Below are 16387 nucleotides of genomic sequence, written 5' to 3'. Positions count from 1 at the left end.
TGCTGAGGCTCCCCAATAGTCTCCACCAATATCATAGTGGTCAACATTTATTACACAAAATGTAAGGCATGATTTGTTTCCTGAGTGGCTCAGTATCCACAGATGATGAAAGAAGCAATCAGCTGAAATTAAAGCAGAGAAGCACACCCTTTGAGTATGGTAGCATATCTTAACGTTTTATCCTTGGGCTTCTCCCCTCCCCTTATAGGAGATTAAGTCAGGATTCCATATGTTCTTCGTCCCAGTGTGAATCCAGCAAAGGTCCACGGAGCAGTAAGGTAAGCAAGACACAGACAGAGTCTGTCTTCCTGTCATACTCAATGTTGGTTCAAAAATAGTGCTATTGAGCAGATTTGAGCCCCTCCTTTGATAGAAGGTAACAGTGGAAGAATTCTGTGTGTGCATGCTTATATGTAAAAACGCATTATTTTGCAAAAAAATGCAATGTCTAAATTGTTTTTTCAATTTTATATATTTTTCAATTTTTATATATTTTTTCAAAGCTTTTTCATTTGTGAATAATAATATACAATCACAAATAAATTAAATTATGCATGTTATTTTGATACTTACAAAGTAATTAAGTAATTTTAGACTATCTCTTTTGCTAAAATGTAAGTACTCTTTTGCTAAAAAGTACGTATGTCACAGGGAGAAAAGACCCAGGTAATATAATTACATTACAACATGTACTGTAATGCAGTGGTTTTCAAACTGTGTTCTCAGTTCCAATTTTACATATTTTTATGCTTTACATTTCTAGAATTGTGTTTGAAGGAAAGTTGTCACTGCAAAAACTGTTTTTAAATCACCAGCATACTGGAAAGAATAAACTTACATGGAAGCAAAAGCCAGACAGATTGTACTTGAACCCAAGTCCTTCTTTTATTATCTGATTAACTGTAGAGCTGTCACTTAATGTGAGTTTCTGTTTCTGTTTCAGTAAAAAGGGAATAATAAAGATGAAGTTGCATGGTTGTGAATACAATTAGAGATCATGTCAACCAAGAACCGAGCATGCATTAGGCATTTTTAATTGCTCTCGTTATTATGCTGGTACCTCAACCACTAGAAGAATGTTGTGTTATAAATTCTCTATTTCTGGACATGAAAATCTCTGCAGTACATTTTTTCCAAAAAAAATTTAAGTATAATTTTAAAAGTAATGCTTAGAAATGAAAATTCAACTATCTGGAGAATTTATTCACCCAGTATATCTCATTTTCTTACAATGTCATAGAAATATTTTCTCTTTTCCTCCCATAATTCAGGGAAGCAAGCAAAGCATACATGACAGTGAGGTTAAAGGTCAGTATGAAATTACCTCTCTTCTTTATAATAAAGCAACTCCTTTGCAACAGGGCTTTTAGGTGACAGAGTATTCTTAATGAATATATATATTTCTTAATATATAAATTCATTCTATATATTCATATATATTCATTATATATGTATATATAATATACACACACATACCCAAACACATATACATACATATATATATATATATATTCTTTTTGGAACTAAATGTTGAGGTGCTATAGGATTCAGTAGTCTAAATGGCAGAATTTTCATTATGATGATGCCTTCTTAAATACTAATTCTAGGTTTTAAGAATCCAGAATATTACTGAACTTCTTAGTCTCTAGCCATTTTTCTAAAACTTATACTGCATTTATACACCATTCTGTATGTGTAAGATTTATGAATAAATACCTTGTGTGAGCTGTTATGTACAGTACAGAAGCTTTTGCAATATGATCAAAATAAACTTTTTATATTTTTTCAGTGATCCAGGGTTCAATTTTTTAATGCTTTTTTTTTGTCCTTTGCCCTGACTGAAGTTCTCTGGGTTAAAAAAAAAAGAAGAAGAAGAAGAAATAATGTGTTGCTTTTGCTATTTTCTTGTCTGCCTTGCGTTTTACATTCCACAAAAATTTGGAATTCCAAGTATTGCAAATTCCATGATAGCTCCTTTTTTTTTTTTTTTTTGAGACAGAGTTTCACTCTGTCCCCCAGGCTGGAGTGCAGTAGTGCCATCTCAGCTCACTGCAACCTCTGCCTCCTAGGTTCGAGCAGTTCTCCTGCCTCAGCCTCCCAAGTAGCTGGGATTACAGACGCCCACCAACACACCTGGCTAATTTTTGTATTTTTAGTAGAGACAGGGTTTCACCATGTTGGCCAGGCTGGTCTCAAACTCCTGACCTCAAGTGATCCACCTGCCTTGGCCTCCCAAAGTGCTGGGATTACAGGTGTGAGCCACCGTGCCTGGCCTCATGATAGTTCATTAATTTCTCGAACAGGTGAACAAACAGATGTCACGGTGGGAGAGCAACAGCCAGTGGACAAAAAACACCCTGAAAATGCCAATTTACCAAAAGCCCAGCCACCTATCCTTGTCACTGCTCATGAGGACGGACACCTCCGCTTGTGGACTCTGGAGGTAATGGAACCCAGCAAGTCTGGGAATAGGAAAGAATGGGAAAGATAAAAAGAATCATTAAAAGAATCTTAGTGTTCTTCCATATGGCATTGAATTCTAATATTTTTTCAACTTTCTAGCCAAATTGCTGATTTTGCAGCCTGTTTATTGATAACGCTACCCAAACTTTACGAGAGAAGGGCTTTGTAAATCAAAAGATCAAATCATCAAAACTGCTAACTTAGCTATTTCAAATCTGTCTCTCTTTGTGGAAGCTCTTCTACTTTTCTATCAAACACATTACAGATAGATACCCACACTGGGATAGATCCCTGCATACAGATAGATACCCGTATTGAGAGAAGAATGTTCCACCGGTCATGCAAGCCTCGCAGTTGGAATTTCTGGGAAGGTCTTCACCTTTGGCACACTGCTTCAGTCTCATCCCTTATGTCCCTAATAGAAGCAAGAAATGTGAATCCGGCATGAAGATTTACTAGAAAAATCTATTGAGCCTGCTTATAATTCTTTTATTTGGGGAGAGGAGGGCATTAGTCGCTTGTTTGTTTGTTTTTTTTAAGATGGAGTCTCTCTGTGTCACCCAGGCTGGAGTGCAGTGGCGCGATCTCAGCTCACCGCAACCTCCACCCCTGGGTTCAAGCGATTCTTCTGCCTCAGCCTCCCGAGTAGTTGGGGCTACAGGTGTGTGCCACCACACCCAGCTAATTTTTGTATTTTTAGTGGAGACAGGGTTTCACCATGTTGGCCAGGCTGGTCTCAAACTCCTGACCTCATGATCCGCCAGCCTCGGCCTCCCAAAGTGCTGGGATTACAGGCGTGAGCCACTTTCCCCGGCCGACGGCATTAGTTTTGATGGGTTCATGCATTCAAAATATTCAAATCTTTCTTTTAAATTGAGCTACGAATGCCACTAAATATCTTATTGGATATTAAAATAATAGTAAAGGATATTAATGGTGTATTAGAGTAAAATAATATAAGAACACTGAAATATTGAGTATACAATAAGTTGTTAGTTTACCAAACAGCTGAAAGAAGGTATTGCATCGTATTGAGTGTCCTTCAATATTTTACAAAGAAAAATGTAACTTTCATTTACCAGAAGATTTAAAATGATTTGGGGTGGAATTAAGAGGACAGAAGATGATGAAAGGAAGGATCTTGGGTAGCCTGAAGGTGATGACAATGAAATCCTTAGAAAAGCAGAGGAGGTGACCTCGCTTGTGATCAGTCTCCTTCCTACAGAGAAACTCAGAACACACAACAGTTTTGTGTGGCAGATAATGGGATCCAACAACACAGAACCGCATGGCTTTCTGCCAGATAAAACTCTAAGTCTACCAGTAGATCCTAGCTTATTCGTGAAAACAACCCTGGCTTGAAAATACAAAGTATTCTAATAATAACTTTCCTTGAGATAATCTTGGTGTTAGAACAATGCCCTTTTTTTTTCTAATACAGAAATGAAAGAGTAAAAGAAATAGGAGGAGAAGAGATTATGTCGAAGCAGTCTAAGGAAGGGAGTAGCAGATTCAAACTCTTCACAAGCTTTGATGTTGATGATGTTTATTCTCTAAGCAAGAGAATACGTGTAAAAGTCCTTCCCAGTGCTGGCTTATACTGAGTGCTGAAAAACAACCTGTTTGAATTTAAATCTCTTAACAATTCTTTATCTAGCACCAATATGAAAAAATAAATATTTCTGAAAAGGCAAATATTTCTGTTTAAAACAACTGACATACACTTAAAAGTGTGTCTCCCTTCTGAAAAAAGTTTGTTTAAAAAGAAAATATGTCAATGCCTGTTTGAGTTAAATTAAAAAAAAAAGAAATAAGAAAATATGTAATCGGAAAGAAAGTCTGAGGAATTTCATGAAAAGGGTCATGGGATATGCAAAAACAATCCCAAGTGTAGAACAGTCTATAATACTTAGAGTCTAGATGCTTCTAAATAACAGTTGTCCGTACCTTTAGTATATTTAATTTCGAGGAAATAAGTCCCTATGGATAGTTTAAAATTATTTTCCTTACAAACAGGGGAATCGTGGTTCAGTAGTAGAGATAATTCTTGAGATGCATTATTTACATAGAAAAATCAATTTCAATATTAAGATTTCATAAGATTTACTAGCATAGAAAAAGTTTTATTTGCATTATACTTTATTTAGGGAAGACTACTGAAAGATATGCTACCTTTCACAAAACATTCTGCCATTTCTCTGACATCGCTGTATACTGATTCATGTACGAGGATACTACTGGCTGGAAATGTGGGTGAGTCATTACTCTTAGATATTCAGCCACAGGCGTCTTAATAACTTACCATAAAAATGGCTTTAGGAAAAATACATGGTATATGTTGAGACAAAAGAGAGACTAAGAGGTATGCTCAAGCCTGACAAAGTGTTATAAATAGCCTGCTGAATAAATAGAATAAATGAGTGCCAGGAGAACCTGTTTCATTCCTAGCTCTTCATTTAGAGTAAGGCATTGCCCTTCTTCTGTCTTTAAAATGGGTATGTGTCTACCCATCTGTGTACCTTATTTTGTTGGAAAAAATACAAAGTTTTACTTGTTCACATTGAAAGTGTATGTTGCATTAATCTTAATTATTAAAGGAAGTCGTGCCATAAATTAGAGAAAAAATGAATGATTTTTTCTCAGTAGGGGACTTTATTTTTTATATTTATTATAATTAACATGGTCAGTCTAACAAAATTCTTTTTTCCATTCTTCCTTTATGCTTCTCTTCTGTCGTTTGAATTAATCCTAAATTTTCTTTGCTTTCCTCTCTCCTATAGTCTGAAAGATTATGTGTGTGTGTGAATGCACATGCATGTGTAAAAAGTTTTTTTATTTTACTAGTGTTTATCTTCAAGTTTTTCAAAACAGTTAGAATAAAACAGCATATTTTCAGTTAAAACAAAAAGCTCAGCCCCCTTTCACTTTCTCTTTTCTCCATATCTACTCCTTTGCTTATTGTTGTTTTGCTAACGCAACTGTAAGATTTGCATCTAGATTAAATCTGCTTAAATGCTTACATTTCAAATTTACTTAATTTTCATACTTAAGTTTTCATATTCTCTTTATAAACATTTTTCTCATTTCTAAATTTGTTTTAATTTTTTTTCTTTTTTTAATTTGAGACAGAGTCTATCCCTGTTGCCCAGGCTGGAGTGCAGTAGTGCAATCCTGGCTCACTGCAACCTCCGCCTCCCAGGTTCAAGCAATTCTCCTGCCTCAGCCTCCTGAGTAGCTGGGACTACAGGCATGCACCACCATGCCCAGCTAATTTTTGTATTTTTAGTAGAGATGGGGTTTTGCTATGTTGGCCAGGCTGGTCTTGAACTCCTGACCTCAAGTGATCTGCCCACCTCAGCTTCCCAAAGTGCTGGGATTACAGGCGCCAGCCACCATGCCCAGCCTCAAAATTTATTTTATAAAAAAGTTACAACAAACCATTTCGTACTGTCAATTGAGTCATCTGGACCTTATTGATAATAATTGTCTATATTTGTATATAGCATTATAAATAAATTTACATTTATTTAAGGTTATCCCTGTTTTTCCTGGAGTTTTTTGGTTTTTGTTTGTTTGTTTTTTGCTTACCACCAATCCTTTTACATTCGGATATTCTTATACTTCTGATTTTCGCTTATCTAGCAATCTGTATAATTTATATAGACACTAATTCTTTTTACAGAAAACTTGTAGAGGAAGCTAAGATCAGTCAAATTTTGTTGCTTTCTAAAAATAGCCTGCTTATTCTTGCATTAACTTTGCCTAGTATGTGGCAAGCCTTTTCTGACAAATACAGAGAACTAAAATTTGAAACTATAGAATTCCCAGCACGGACCTCTATTAGGGTTAGTCCTCTCTTTGCCTATGCCTAGAATACTTTACTATCATATAGCCCATTCTCATCCTGAAATTTGTGGTTTCTGCTTGTGATCCAGAAAATAGAGTGGGTTTGGGATCCAATCTGTCCTCATCTGCATTATAACTAAAGTGGACTGCTCCTAGATTCTATTAGGCTTCCTTTTTCTCTGCCTCAGTAGCTGTTAAAAGAACTTCTTTGAGGGCTGCTGTCTATTCACTAGATTAAATCAGACACCCTCACGCATCATTACATCATTAGTTGTCGCCTTTAAAAAAAAAAAGAGAGAGACAAGGTCTGACTCTGTGGCCCAGGCTGGAGTGCAGTGGTGTGCTCATAGCTCACTGTAATCTCCAACTCCTGGGTGCAAGTGATCCTTCCACCTCAGCCTCCTGAGTAGCTGAGACTACGGGTGTATGCTTTTTTTTTCCTGTAGAGACAGGTCTTACTTCTTTTTCTATTTTCCTAAAGTAGAAGCTTAGATTGTTGATTTTAGATCTTTCTTCCTTTCTAATATACGCATTGAATGCTATAAGTTTCCATGTGAGCAATGCTCTTGCTGCATACCACAAATTTTGATAAGTTGTAATTTCACCTTTTTTTTTTTTTAAATTAAGACAGAGTCTCGCTCTGTTGCCCAGGTTGGAGTGCAGTGGCACAATCTCGGCTCACCGCAATCTTCGCCTCCCAGGTTCAAGCAATTTTCCCACCTTAGCCTCCCAAGTAGCTGGGATTACAGGCACCTAACACCACAGCCGGCTAATTTTTGTATTTTTAGTAGAGGCAGGGTTTCACCATGTTGGCCAGGCTGGTTTTGAACTCCTGACCTCAGGTGATCCACCCACCTAAGCCTCTCAACGTGCTGGGATTACAGGAATGAGCCACCATGCCTGGCCTCGCCTTTATTTAATACAAAATACTTTTAAATGTCCCTTGAGATTTATTCTTTGACCCAAAGAATTTAGAAATATTCTACCTAATCTCCAAGTACTTTGGGATTTTCCAGTTGTCTTTTTGTTACTGGTTTCTACTTTAATTCCATTGTGGTCTGAAAACATACATTGTATGATATCTCTTAAAGTTGTTCAGGTGCGTTCTGTGGTCCAGAACATGGTCTATCTTGGGGAATGTCTACATGATCTTCAGAAGAATGCACGTTCTGAACGTGTGTGTACGAAGTAATCTATAGATGTCAATTATGTTCAGTTTATTGATGGTGCCGCTGATTTTAACTATATCCTTAATGATTTTCTGCCTGCTTGGTCTGCCCATTTTTGACAGAGGAGTGTTGAAGTCTCCAACTATAATAATGGATTCATCTATTTCAACTTGCTGTCCTATAAGTATTTTGATATCTGTTATTAGGGACATACACATTAAGGATGGTCAAATCTTCTTGGAGAATTGACCCTTTTATCTTTAGGTAATGCCCTCTGTTTAACCCTGATAAGTTTTATCACTCTGAAGTCTGCTCTGTCTGAAATTAATACAGCTACACTTGCTTTCTTTTGATTAGTGTTAGCGTGGTATATCTTTTTCTATTCCTTTGCTTTTAATCCATATGTATCTATATTTAAAGTAGGTTTTTTATATACAACATATAGTTGGGTCATGTTATTAAATTCACTTTGACACTCTCTTTGTTTTAATTGGTGTATTTAGATTGTTGGCATCTAAAGTAATTGATTATTGACATAGTTGAATTAGTATCTACCATATTTGTTACTATTCTTAATTTGTTGCCCTGGCTCTTTATTCCTGTTTTTGTCTTCCGGTCTTTTTCTGCCTTTGCAATTTTAATTGAGCATTTTCTGTGATTCTATTTTCTCTCCTTTCTTAGCATATTTATTATACTTCCTTTTAAACATTTTTTAGTGGTTGCCCTAGAGTTTATAATATATATTCACAATTAGCCTGTGCCTATTGTCAAGTAATATTATGCCACTTTGTATCTTACAATACCGAAGTATTCCTAATGTCTCTCTTTTATCTCCTGTATAATTACTATCATTCATTTCAAGTATTTATGAGTTATAATTATCAAATACATTGTTGCTATCATTATTTTTAACAAACCATTATCTGGTAGATCAATTAACAAAAATAAAGTTTTTATTTTAACTTTACCTATTCCTTGTCTTATGTTCTTACTTTCTTTATGTAGATATGAGTATTTTTTAAACCTATATAATTTTTCTTTTTTCTGAACTTCTTTTAACATTTCTTGAAAGGCAGGCCTATTAGTGACAAATTCTCTCAATTTTTGTTTGTCTGAGAAAGTCTTTATTTCTCCTTTACTTTTGAAGGTTAATTTTGCAAACTACAGAATTCTAGGTTGGTCGCTTTTTTCTCCCAACATGTTAAATATCTCACTCCACTCTTCTTGCTTGCATTGCTTCTGATAAGAAGTTTGATATCATTCTTATGTTTGTGTTCATTTCTTTTTCTCCATCTGGCTTCTTTCAAGACTCTTTTTTATACCTTTGTTTTCTTGCAGTTTAAATAGTTTAAACGTTGAGGTGTAGTCATTGTTGCTCTTTCATACGTAGTTTTTGTAACTATCATTTAAATTGTAGGCTGAGTATCTCTGTAAGAGTTTGGACTCTGTTTGGTGGTATATTCATTTCCATTACCCTGATCTCTAAAAGAACTCTAAATGGGTGAAGCAATCTCATTAAGACTTATCAAGACAGAAACAAAATAATTTCTACACATAAAAATGAATATGGGCCACGTGTGGAGGCCTACGGCTGTAATCCCAGCACTTTAGGAGGCCAAGGCGGGTGGATCGTCTGAGGTCAGGAGTTCAAGACCAGCCTGTCCAACATGGTGAAACCCCGTCTCTACTAAAAATACAAAAAAAAAAATTAGCCAGGCATGGAGGCAGGCACCTGTAATCCCAGCTATTCGGGAGGCTGAGGCAGGAGAATTGCTTGAACCCAGGAGGCAAAGGTTGCAGTGAGCCGAGATCATGCCTTTGTACTCCATTCTGGGCTACAGAGCGAGACTCTATCTCAAATAAATAAATAAATAAATAAATGAATATGAAATTTCTGCTTTCATTTCCGTTTTCTCAGGTTCTTTTTATTCAGCATTATAAATGCCTAAATCAAAATAACTTTTGGATAGTATTGATTTAGATAACATGATATCTAATTAAAGATTCCAATGTTTAAATTTTATACAGAAGGACATGTTATCCTTTGCAATATTAGCTCTTTCCTGGATCCACCTCATGATGAAAAGGTAAGAACTTTAGTTTTCCACTTTAATTTATGAGTCAGCACATATTTATTGAGCATTTCTCTGTGCTAGACACCATAAAGGATAGAAATACAAGACTCTCTGTTGTCAAGGCACATATACTATTGAAATTTGAGCTACATGACAAATAGCAATGGTCTGCTGGTGAAAAGGGATGAAGAAGTGAGTGAAGAAGAGGGAGTGAGTATGCCAGCCACTGGTCACTTTGCATCTTCTTCATGTTTTGACTTATTTGTGAGAATTTATATAGCAACCCAGAGTTAGAAAAAGTTCATAGATTATATACTCCTCCACAGTCAATTTCTATATCTTATTCTTTATAAGCTATTCCATAACCTTCCTTGCAAACCTAGGGCAGAACCATTTAAGAAATTTTTTCTTATTTCTAGTCTAAATTCTCCTTAACATTAAAGCACATTTTATTCTATTTTTTAAAATATTATACCAAGGAACAGCTATTTTAGCATAGCCCTATTTTTCTTTAACACATCAAATCAAAAGCTAAATATTAGCTTAAATAGACACTTTTTTTTGGATCACAAGTATTAACAAGCGGTTTATGTTGATTAGGATTTGATTCCTTGCAGAGTGTCTCAGAATAGTTATTGTTTCAAATATTGTTTCATTTGATTAATGGAGTTTTCTTTTTGTTTCAGAGAATCTATTCTAACCCTTTTAAGGTTTCGGTATTCAACTTTAGTTTGACTATCTCCACCTGCAGAGGGTAAATCAGGGAACAGCTTGCCTAGGAGCACATAGACAGTGATGAAGTCACCGCCAGGGCCGGGGTTCTGATTGCTAATCCAATACTCTTTCCGTATATAATACTTACGCTATCAAACGAAAAACAATAAGGTTCAAACAACTTGGGAAACACGAAGTTTCATTTACCAGTAACTATAAATTGCTTATAATCCAGACATGCTGCAAGCTGAACAAAAACAAACTGTATGCTTGAACCATATATAGGTGAAAAGTTATGTAATTGTTTTATCCTACTGTTGATGATTATTATATTGTATTATTAATTTTAACAGATAAAATATCACTCAAAGCCTACAGTTTTGCAAATGGAATTGCTATAAACTAGCGACCGAGATCTTTCAAAATTTAGAGAAAATCTTCAAAACAAAGTTATAGAATAATATTGAGTTACAATAATAGTAGAAATAATTTTAAAGCATTTTCACAAATTTAAACTTAGAGAATCTTTAGTAACTTATTTTAAATTCTTTCATATTCAACTTCATTTCAACCTTTTCTGTACTCAGACAATGGGATCATGCCATTTGTACATGGCTGCCTATTTATAAATATACAACAGAACCACAGAACCTAGTTATAAAATGCCTCATTATTACATAGATCAACATATACCAATGCTTAAACCAGGTCCGGCTATAGATTACAATTGCAATGAATACCTAATAGGTCAGTCTAGAAAAAAAGGTTAATCGTGTTCTCTCCCAATATTACTGATAAGAAGCTCCATAGTATACAGATATTCTAAAAGATAAGATAGTCAAAACCTTTCCACAGAAAGAGAGACCACACATATAGTTACATATATACACATACAGAAAGGACAGTCTTAGTTTCTAAGTGCAGGTTTCAATTCGTTAAGGAGTCATGAAATCAATTAAATTAGTTGTAACCAGTATTTTTATAAAAATAGAAGAGAATGGAATGCAATGCAGTAGAACAGAATAGATCATATTGATGTACATTTCACATAAGTGAAGTACACTTTTGTGAAACTTGTTTCAGACACACGTGCAAGTATATGTATATATTCAGTGGGTCATGAAGCAAAATGTGTATCTTACTATAAATACAGTCCGTGTTAGAGAATGCCATCCTAAGGCAGAGAAAGAAATCTTGGATGACCAGATATTCTTGAATAGCTTTGAGACAGTACGAAGTAGGCCAGGCATGGTGGCTCACGCCTGTAATCCCAGCACTTTGGGAGGCTGAGGCAGGCAGATCATGAGGTCAAGAAATTGAGACCATCCTGGCCAACATGGTGAAACCCTGTCTCTACTAAAAATACAAAAAAAATTAGCACCTGTAGTCACAGCTACTCAGGAGGCTGAGGCAGGAGAATCACTTGAACTCAGGAGGCAGAGGTTGCAGTGAGCCGAGATCGCACCACTGCACTGCAGCCTAGCAACAGAGCAAGACTCCGTCTCAAAAGAAAAAAAAGAAATAGGAGAGTCCAGATTTTACTTTGGCTCTCTAAAAACAACCAGAGGGAATTGAGTCAGAAGGCCAACAAATTTAGGAGGAATGGTGCCTACCCTTTGTTAAAGCCTAAATGAATAGAAGACTCATAGAAGAACTCTAAACTGCCAGGACTGTCATCACATTACACTTCTAGGTAAACGACCCAGGACAAAGTAAGGTGTTAGTCAGAGTTTATCAATGATAAAGAGGGAATATACTCACAGGGGGTGTGGCTGCAGAGGAAGCTCTCCACTTAACAACTCTAATTCACACAATTCAGGAATGTCTCCCGAGGCCCTAAACTTGAGAACAGCCACACCCTGAAGAAACCTAAACAATCAAGCCTCATGATTTTTTTCTTTTCTACTCCTGTGACAGATGATTCATGATGTTTTTGAAAGAGAATAAGCTGAGTTTTATTCTTTTCATTAACTACTTATAGCATATATCTCCCATCCCACACTCCCCCAAAAAGAACAAAACAGCCAGTTCTATCTCTAGATAAAAATCTGAATATAGGAAAAGTCTTTTTACCAATCTCCCAGTTAGCTTTTACCTTCCAGCTCTGTTTCCTTCTATTCTTCATTATATTTACTTTCAGTCCCCCTCCAACCTTCTCCTAAAGCATCTCTTTCCTCTAGTCATCTGCTAATCATCAATTAAATGAATCACTAATTCTCAGTTACATGATAAATTGCCAGAGACATAAGACACTTCCTCTCCCAGGGAAATGTATGAATTAATAAGTCTTTAAAAACAGGACTTCTGGTACCCCAACAAGCAAGAGAAGAGCTAATTGGAGGCAAGGACTTAATCATCTAGCACAGATGTCTGCATCGTCCACTCATAAGCCTGGCTCAGTGAGAAATGATTTTGTTGAAGATTACATTTTGACTAGCATATACTTATTCCAAGGAATATGCCTTGTTGTTGCTATCTAGAAATTCAAGCAGCTGCTTTCCTGGCGTGCTCATTCTTTGGAAATTATTCAAGTAATCTATGTAGAAGAAAAACAAGTGGTACTTACCGCCTCCATCGATGGCTCAGTAAGGTAGGCCAAGATGGCATCATACTGTGAATTCAGTACTGTGAGCATGAGAGGTAAAGGATTTTAAGCTAAAGTTGAAGTATATAGTTCAAATGCAATCTTGGTAAACAGATTTAAATAAATAAGTAAATAGATGACACAAAAGGACTTTGAAAAGATGGCCACTGATTTGGAGTTCTCTTTCATGACCAAGGAAATGAGATGTCATGTTCATCTATGTTAAAAAGTATCACAAATGCTTTTGATAAAAGTGAAGTTTTTTTTGTAGAATTATTTCAAAGAATTAAGCAAGATAGGTATCTCAGAGAGTTAGATCCAAGTCACAGCGGGGAACTCAGAATCAGAAGTCATAGAAAAGTAATAGAAAAGAGCAACTGATGCTGAGAAAAGTGGGTAAGCTAATTATTTCATTGACACTGTGATGGATTTTGCAAAGCCTATTTTTATTGTCTTCAGTTACCTAGATAATGCTAAGTACCTATACACACAAAATGCTAAAGACACATACACATATTAAGAGAAAGAAAGGAAATGTCATGGCATTTCTAGAAACAAATTTCTGCATATTGAAATGTCTTAAAATCATGGTAATGAATTATCCCCATAAAAGAATGAAGTTAGGTAAGATTAAGAGAGGTAGAGAGGCTTTGAAGTATATTAGGGAATTTCAATGTAATCAAAACCAAAAGGAAGGAATATTTTATGCTGCACAAAAGCTGCTGGACTGAAATTCAAGAGAGCCTAGCTAACTGTGTGGGCTTGAGGCTAGAGAGTTAGACAGACCAAAGCCACACAGTGTCCAGGAAGCACTGAAAATAATTTGGATCTTTCCCCTGAAAGAAACAGCCACTGCACAGAATTTTACGTGGGGGAGTAATATGATCCGATTCATATTTTTGGAAGGTAATGGGTGGGGGAATAGACGGCAGGGCCGCAAAGGTGGGAGCAAAGAGATTGGTTTAAAGTCCAGGGTGAGTGTAGTTGCTTGGATTAGAGGAGTGGTAACGGTCTGGAAATAAGTGGTTTAGATTTGATGATAGCTATCCAGGAGGTAAAATCAAGAAGACACGAACTTTAACTCAAAGGGGAGGTAAGTGATAAATGTCAAGAATGACACCTGGTTTATGCAACTAGGTGAATGTTAGAACCACTCATTAAGATACAGGGCTCTAAAAGAGGAAAATGTTTAGCATGTGGATGGATAAAGAGCTTTAGAATGTTGAATTCAAGATGAATCTTTGGGAGTAAGGTCCTATTTGGAGGCAAAAGGTTAGAGTTACTTCCTCTGTAAGAAAGGACATCTGGGCCGGGCGCGGTGGCTCACACCTGTAATCCCAGCACTTTGGGGGGCCGAGGCGGGTGGATCACGAGGTCAGGAGTTGGAGACCAGCCTGACCAACATGGTGAAACCCTGTCTCTACTAAAAATACAAAAATTAGCCGGGTGTGGTGGCACGTGCCTGTAGTTCCAGCTACTTGGGAGGCTGAGGCAAGAGAATCACTTGAACCTGGGAGGCAGAGATTGTAGTGAGCCGAGATTGCGCCACTGCACTCCAGCCTGGGCGACAGAGCGAGACTCTGTCTCAAAAAAAAAAAAAAAAAAAAAAGACATTCGCTGCATCTGCTGTTTTATTTGCAGGGAAGAGTAAGAACATTAAATGTCATTATTATAGATGTTTTTAACAACTCAGTCCCTTGGTCTCTGCTCCAGCTTATTTTCAGCTACCTATGGGCAGAAGTGTTCATTTGAGTTTGTAACACACAGACAGAGGTACACACACGGCACAACCACATATGTACATGCCACTGTTGTTGTAAGGTATTCCTTGCTTGTCTTGGTCTGTTCAGACAGCTGTAACAAAATACCTTAGACTGGGTAATTTATAAACAACAGAAATTTATTGCTCACTGTTCTGAAGTCTGGGATGTGCAAGATCAAGGTGCTGGGAGATTCAGTGTCTACTGAGGTCTTGCTCTCTGCTTCATAAGTGATGCCCTCTAGCTGTGTCCTTACATGGTGAAAGAGACAAACAAGCTCCCTCGGGCCTCTTTTTAAAAGACACTAATTCCATTCATGAAGGCTGAGCCCTTGTGACCTAAGCATGTCCCATTTCACATCAATATCACCACTTTGGGGATTAAGTTTCAACATATGAATTTGGCAGGGGGACAAAAACATTCACGCCATAGCACTGCTCACTCCAGTTATCCTTGGCATGGAGAAATTAATTTTATGATTTCTTATAGTGAAAATCTCCCTACTCAGTTCAAAGTGCTTAGATCTATTAATAGCTACCTCAGAACACAACTGTCTTCATAACCAAGCCATGTCCCTTTGCTAATACTCACTACCACTCTCTAAAGAGTTAGGCAGTTTCAACATTCTAAATCTTGTTTGTCAAAAAGATGAGGTTTTTAAATATGAAACAAACATAATTGAGGCTGAACTCTGGGATACAGGACAGGTGATCAGTCTGTAGACAAAAGTTCGGGGAGGCAAAGTGGGGCTCAAGGTAGCTAAGGTTCTGTATCTGAGGCCCAGGAAATCAAGCTGGGAAGCAGGATCAGTTATTTGGGAGAGCTCCACGCATAGCAGGGAACACTGAAACAAGAATACTACAATCTCTTCAGTCCTGCCTACAGCAGAATAAATTTAGAATTGTTCCGAAGTTAGCCCCTCACCCTTCTAACTTTTACTATTAAAGGGCTGGTCTATTTCTCTTTGGTAAAGGCTCTGGCCAGGCCATGACATTTTTATAGTGCTGGAGAATGAATACATGGAAGGGATAGAAGATGCTCATGTTAATTCCCCAGGACACTGTCAAGTGGGAGAAGTCCCAGATAGATACCTCTGTTTCTGCTTCCTTCTCAACATCTACCTCTCTGAGGTGGGAGGCTATTCAGACTTTGCAGAATCTACTCTTAGTTTCTTTAGCTTGCTTGCCCTCCTCCTTTTAGGTCATTGCTGCAAGGCTCATGATGATGATTGCCATCATTTGCCACTCTGAGGTCGAAATCAAGAAATAAAAGGAAGATCTTCCAAATACTATTTTATGTTCCCATATGGCCTAGGGCACACACTCCTGCTAATAATACTCTGTATTACTTTAAACCACATGGGCTAGAGGGACCTCTTGGAGTGAAGTGATAGTGAAACAAGGCATATGGATAACAAGTCACATCTCTTGCCATCCTATTTCAGAACTCAGTTGTAAAAATTAGCAGGGTATTTGTACAATAGTAGCAGCTGTGGATGGAGGTTGAGGAGAATTTGATAATAGTAAAAGCAGCATGAGATCTCTCCTCCCTTAAGTTTGGTTGATGCTGATTTGAAAAGTAGCCAGCTGAGATACAGCCCATTCTAAGGCCTAATTCACTGAATACACTGTCAGTCAACAAGTGTTCTGATTAGCTTGAACGGGCAGTGTTATTTTCCCAAAAGAAAATAGAAAGAAAGCAAATGTGGTATACACACAACATGGAATACTAAGCAGCCATAAAAAAGAATGAGATCATGTCTCTTGCAGGGACATG

General features: G+C 36.9%; 1 protein-coding gene across 1 annotated transcript in view; it reads left to right on the top strand.

Moving 5' to 3' along the window:
• WDR64 (WD repeat domain 64) overlaps positions 1-16387 on the top strand; it is a 156053-nt gene that overhangs the window by 124929 nt on the left and 14737 nt on the right. Inside the window, exons 18-23 of the mRNA XM_030812610.1 lie at positions 209-278; positions 1272-1308; positions 2304-2443; positions 4611-4716; positions 9507-9565; positions 12748-12857. Of these exons, the coding sequence (XP_030668470.1) occupies positions 209-278; positions 1272-1308; positions 2304-2443; positions 4611-4716; positions 9507-9565; positions 12748-12857 (522 nt within the window). The remainder of the gene's footprint in view (positions 1-208; positions 279-1271; positions 1309-2303; positions 2444-4610; positions 4717-9506; positions 9566-12747; positions 12858-16387) is intronic.

The sequence above is a fragment of the Nomascus leucogenys genome, chromosome 5, assembly GCF_006542625.1.
Source record: "Nomascus leucogenys isolate Asia chromosome 5, Asia_NLE_v1, whole genome shotgun sequence".
Lineage (NCBI taxonomy): Eukaryota > Metazoa > Chordata > Mammalia > Primates > Hylobatidae > Nomascus > Nomascus leucogenys.
Note: the sequence above shows the minus strand (reverse complement) of the source record. Positions and strands in the feature narration are given on the sequence as shown.